This window comes from Bombina bombina, chromosome 2, assembly GCF_027579735.1.
Source record: "Bombina bombina isolate aBomBom1 chromosome 2, aBomBom1.pri, whole genome shotgun sequence".
Classification (NCBI taxonomy): domain Eukaryota; kingdom Metazoa; phylum Chordata; class Amphibia; order Anura; family Bombinatoridae; genus Bombina; species Bombina bombina.
This window is the reverse complement of record NC_069500.1, coordinates 937,240,755-937,246,754: the sequence shown is the minus strand read 5'-3', so window position 1 is coordinate 937,246,754 and position 6,000 is coordinate 937,240,755. Positions and strand designations below refer to the sequence as shown.

The 6,000-nt window shown below is 36.3% G+C and overlaps 1 protein-coding gene across 2 annotated transcripts in view; it reads left to right on the top strand.

The window, feature by feature from the left end:
- The first annotated feature begins 3,049 nt into the window (after nt 1–3,049).
- NUP54 (nucleoporin 54) overlaps nt 3,050–6,000 on the top strand; it is a 153,614-nt gene continuing 150,663 nt past the window's right edge. For both annotated transcript variants that reach the window (XM_053703402.1, XM_053703401.1), the window contains exon 1: nt 3,050–3,291. In XM_053703402.1, the coding sequence (XP_053559377.1) occupies nt 3,246–3,291 (46 nt within the window). In that variant the 5' untranslated portion in view covers nt 3,050–3,245. The remainder of the gene's footprint in view (nt 3,292–6,000) is intronic.

The window sequence follows — 6,000 nt, the reverse complement described above, 5'->3', positions numbered from 1 at the left end:
CTCCATAATTTGTGATATCGTAGAGGGGTCATTGTGTGAGATAGCTCTGGTGATAATTTAGTGGCATAATGGGAGATTTTGTTTTTATCCCCAAGTGAAATTGATTGAATGTGCCTATTTTTGCAATTTGAGGGACATTTGGGGCCCAATATTTTTAAAATTCCACAGTAAAAAGTCTCCATAATTTGTGATATCGTAGAGGGGTCATTGTGTGAGATAGCTGTGGGCAATATTTAGTGGCACAATGGGAGATTTTGTTTTTTTTCCTAAGTGAAATTGGTGGCAAGTGCCTATTTTTGCAATTAGATGGACATTTGGGGCCCAATATTTTTAAAATTCCACAATAAAAAGTCCCCATAATTTGTGATATTGTAGAGGGGTAATTGTGTGAGATAGCTGTGGTGAAAATTTAGTGGCACAATGGGAGATTTTGTTTTTATCCCTAAGTGAAATTGCTGAAAAGTACCTATTTTTGCAATTTGAGAGACATTTGGGGCCCAATATTTTTAAAATTCCACAGTAAAAAGTCCCCATACTTTGTGATATTGTAGAGGGGTCATTGTGTGAGATAGCTGTGGTGAAAATTTAGTGGCAAAATGGGAGATTTTGTTTTTATCCCCAAGTGAAACTGTTTGAATGTGCCTATATTTGCAATAAGATGGACATTTGGGGCCCAATGTTTTTAAAATTCCACAGTAAAAAGTCCCCATAATTTGTGATATCGTAGAGGGGTCATTGTGTAAGATAGCTGTGGTGAATATTTAGTGGCACAATGGGAGATTTTGTTTTTATTCCTAAGTGAAATTGGTGGCAAGTGCCTATTTTTGCAATTAGATTGACATTTGGGGCCCAATATTTTTAAAATTCCACAGTAAAAAGTCCACATAATTTGTGATATTGTAGAGGGGTAATTGTGTGAGATAGCTCTGGTGAAAATTTAGTAGCACAATGGGAGATTTTGTTTTTATTCTTAAGTGAAATTGCTGGCAAGTGTCTATTTTTGCAATTAGATGGACATTTGGGGCCTGTTATTTTTAAAATTCCACAGTAAAAAGTCCCCATAATTTGTGATATTGTAGAGAGGTCATTGTGTGAGATAGATGTGGTGAAAATTTAGTGGTACAATGGGAGATTTTGTTTTTATTCTTAAGTGAAATTGCTGGCAAGTGTCTATTTTTGCAATTAGATGGACATTTGGGGCCCAATATTTTTAAAATTCCACAGTAAAAAGTCCCCATACTTTGTGATATTGTAGAGGGGTCATTGTGTGAGATAGCTGTGGTGAAAATTTAGTGGCAAAATGGGAGATTTTGTTTTTATCCCCAAGTGAAACTGTTTGAATGTGCCTATATTTGCAATAAGATGGACATTTGGGGCCCAATGTTTTTAAAATTCCACAGTAAAAAGTCCCCATAATTTGTGATATCGTAGAGGGGTCATTGTGTAAGATAGCTGTGGTGAATATTTAGTGGCACAATGGGAGATTTTGTTTTTATTCCTAAGTGAAATTGGTGGCAAGTGCCTATTTTTGCAATTAGATTGACATTTGGGGCCCAATATTTTTAAAATTCCACAGTAAAAAGTCCACATAATTTGTGATATTGTAGAGGGGTAATTGTGTGAGATAGCTCTGGTGAAAATTTAGTAGCACAATGGGAGATTTTGTTTTTATTCTTAAGTGAAATTGTTTGAATGTGCCTATTTTTGCAATTTGAGGGATATGTGGGGCTCGTTATTTTTAAAATTCCACAGTAAAAAGTCCCCATACTTTGTGATATTGTAGAGGGGTCATTGTGTAAGATAGCTGTGGTGAAAATGTAGTGGCACAATGGGAGATTTTGTTTTTATCCCTAAGTGAAATTGCTTAAAAGTGCCTATTTTTGTAATTTGAGGGATATTTGGGGCCCAATATTTTTAAAATTCCACAGTAAAAAGTCCACATAATTTGTGATATTGTAGAGGGGTCATTGTGTGAGATAGCTGTGGGCAATATTAAGTGGCACAATGGAGATTTTATTTTTATCCCTAAGTGAATTTGCTGAAAAGTCCCTATTTTTGCAATTTGAGAGACATTTGGGGCCCAATATTTTTAAAATTCCCCCACAGTAAAAAGTCCCCATAATTTGTGATATCGTAGAGGGGTCATTGTGTGAGATAGCTGTGGGCAATATTTAGTGGCACAATGGGAGATTTTGTTTTTATTCCTAAGTGAAATTGCTGGCAAGTGCCTATTTTTCAATTAGATGGATATTTGGGGCCAGTTATTTTTAACATTCCACAGTAAAAAGTCCCCATACTTTGTGATATCGTAGAGGGGTCATTGTGTGAGATTGCTGTGTGCAATATTTAGTGGCACAATGGGAGATTTTGTTTTTATCCCTAAGTGAAATTGCTGAAAAGTACCTATTTTTGCAATTTGAGGGACATTTGGGGCCAAATATTTTTAAAATTCCACAGTAAAAAGTCCCCATAATTTGTGATATCGTAGAGGGGTCATTGTGTGAGATAGCTTTGGTGAATATTTAGTGGCACAATGGGGAATTTTGTTTTTAACGCTTAGAGAAATGCTTGAATATGACTATTTTTTAAATTTGAGTGACATTTATAGCAAAAATGCTTGTTGTATTAATTAAAACATTTCTTATTAGCATATATGTATGGTACAGCCTTTAATAGTCTTAAAAGAAAGTGCTAACAGATAAGTGTCTGATAGCTTGACTACTGTTTTAAACCTGATAGCTCCAAAACAGTGTCTGATAGCTTGACTTGGATTTTTCAACTATCTGATAACTTGACTCCAGTGATTTTCCTTAGAGGGATGCGTACTAGCAGCCGCCACCATTTGCCACTACTCAACATGTCTATCGCGCTCCTTTATTCAGCCTACTTGTCTGCTACTTCTTTCTAGACCTATACGAATAACGCAATTGAAGCAATTGCGCATGCGCTTTACTACTATTTTGTGCCTAGTTGCCTACTAGCTGTCAAGGCCCGTCTTTTCCATCCAATTACTACGCATGCGCATATAATTCGTCATCATGCTGAGACAACCAAGGGGACAGTTTAGATGCATGAAGTGTGAAAGAACTGGATTTAGCGAGTTAGAGCACTTTATCTCGCAAGTTATTTGAAAAAAACAAGAAGATTCAACGCGCGTTCCCGAGGATTGCGTTTGTGCCGCACACAGGAACCGCTAGTGTTTCCTAGGAACTGTGTTGCACCACTGATCCGACCGTGACAACAGCATGTCGTTCAACTTTGGAGCCGCTACAGGCACCCCAGCCAACCAGGGTGAGAGAGAGAGAGAATTCACTGTGCATTAGGAGATTATCCTCATTCACCCTGATCTGCTCCTTTAGTGACATTTAATTTACTTGTTCTACTCTCCACATCATCATTGTTATATTTATTGGTTGACGCCACAGGTATAGATTGCAAATGATAAATACAGCTACAGATATGACAGAGATCATAAAGTGCATGTGCTGGTTGTCCTTTTTATAGTTTACACGAAAGTAATATCTGCAAAGTTCTATGTAGAGTTAATTGTTATCGTAATGGCTAATATGGGACATTGCACATTTCACTTGTTGCTTATTAAACTTGTGAAGTATAGTCTCTAACAATAGAGCAGTGTGGAAATGTCCTTATCAGCAAATGAGCATTAATACAGCAGTATGATTCAACTACTCACTAGTTTTTAATTTGAACAGCTTTTTTCATCCTCTTAACACGTAAACCTATTTTAAACTTTTTAAATCTTGCTCTTTCATATGAATAGGCATTTTTAGTAAGCGTCCCTTTAAAGGTACAGTGTACTGTAAAATTATTTTCTCCTTAAAGTGACAGTATAGTCCAGCATTCAATTTTAAAAACTTTACAATGTACTTCTAGTATCAATTTTGCTTAGTTCTCGTTATCCTTTTGTTAAAGAGTTATCCTAGGTGAGTTCAGGAGCGTGCACGTGTATCTAGCCATCTGGTAGCAGTGTTTGCAACGTTGTTTATAGCAATGTGATACATAGTTACAAACACTACTGCTATATACAAGTGCACGCTCCTAAGTTCCAATCAGCCTACCTAGCTTTAGTCTTTAACAACGGATACCAAGAGAACATAGCAAATTTGAAAATAGAAGCACATTGGAAAGTTGTTTAAAATTGCATGCCCAATCTGAACCATGAAAGTTTAGTTTTTACTTTACTGTCCCTTTTAAAGGGATATGAAACCCAAACACTTTCTTTTGTGATACAGACAGAGCATACAATTTAAAAAAAAAAAAAAAAGTTTTTTTTGTTTTTTTTTTAATTCCATTATGAAATTTGCTTCATTCTAATTTTATTATTTGTTGAAGTGATACCTAGGTAGCTGTCTGGAGCACTGTTATAGCAAAGCACAGCACCACTAGCACTAAAGTTATTACTAGAACAGCACCACAAAACAGTAAGGTCTCTACAAAAAATAAATCTTAAAATAACAGAATAATGTGGGCGCCCAAAATGGCAGGTCTAGATGAGGTTTAAAAGATCTAGGTTATATATGTAAAAGTCAATACAATAGATTCAAATAGATCAGTGTTAAAAATATATATGTATTTAATTAGAAGACAATAAAAAGCAATCTGTATTTGTGTGTTATACACAAACACTCCCAAACAGTAGCGCAATAATAACAGATAAACACTTTTAAGAATGATAACATCAAAGAATGGTTAGCCTAAAAAATCTCTGCTGCAGACAGATTTGGTCCGAAGTTCATAAGCACAATGAATTAAAATAAGTTACTGTTTTCCAAGCCGGCGTGAGTACCATACGTTACAAGTGTGCACAAAATAAGGGCAAATAGTACCTTATATCAACACTGGAGCTCCGAGTTATTTATATCCATGCAGGTGATAGAACCTTGTATTCAGCTCTGCGAATCCTTTTGATAAACACACAGGAGAAAGCCACTGAGCTCCTCTCCCCTGTATATCCTGGAAACCACCTTCAGCTGGGTCGGACGTTTCCTCTGTACAGTGTCCTACTCTTGACACAAACGTAAAGTAGTTACGGCAACGTGTTTCGGCTCGCTGAATAAAGTTCAGTTTAATCTGTTGCAACTATTCAACTGCAACATAGTTACTCACATTCTACAGGGCATAGAGAAAATGTTTACTGGGGCTATGACCATCCATAGCCCAGTAAACATTTTCTCTATTCCCTGTAGAACATGAGTGTAACTATGTTGCAGTTGAATAGTTGGGTGAATAAATTAGGTCCCCCCATCTCAAAAGGGTCACTTTTTGGGCCCCTATGTATGTCCTGTAGTGGGGATCTAGAATTCAAAGTAGCAAAGAGAGAGAGTATTTTGGAGCTACGTTCGTATCTGAGATCTAATAATATTGTTGTATTGCGTAGGGTAACAGTGGGCCATACATTTACACTTCTGCATTTACATTTAAGATCAATGGTATAGCTAAAGTATAGGTTTTCCTCAGTTTGTAATAGAATAGGTAAATACATATAGCTTAGATCACCACACAGTTTGTATGCTGAGCTATAACTGAACTATATCTGTAGATAAATTATCTGAGGGGTCATTCTAAGTAGGGAAGTATAGTATAAGTAATATCAGATCCCTTAGGGAAGAGCAGTCTAGGCATGATTACTAAGTGACCAAAAGGAAGAGAGGTGATTTGAAGACTTCTGAAGCAACCACATGTCTGTGTATGGAATAATGAGATGAAAATAGTCATCCCCCTATCTAGGCCGCTGACAGGGAGATCTGAACTTCAAAAACTACATGTATGAAAAAGAGCTGTTACTAGAAGTGAGAAAAGCATATATGTTTTGTGAGTAAACCCTTATACTGAACATTGTATCTAGTCTCCTTAGCAATAAAACTGACATCTGAGGATAAGACTGAATCCCATAGAAACATAAGATACCTGTATATTAATAGCTATACAATTATAGACAATATAACTAAGCAATTTCAGGACTACTCATATAGGTAGGTT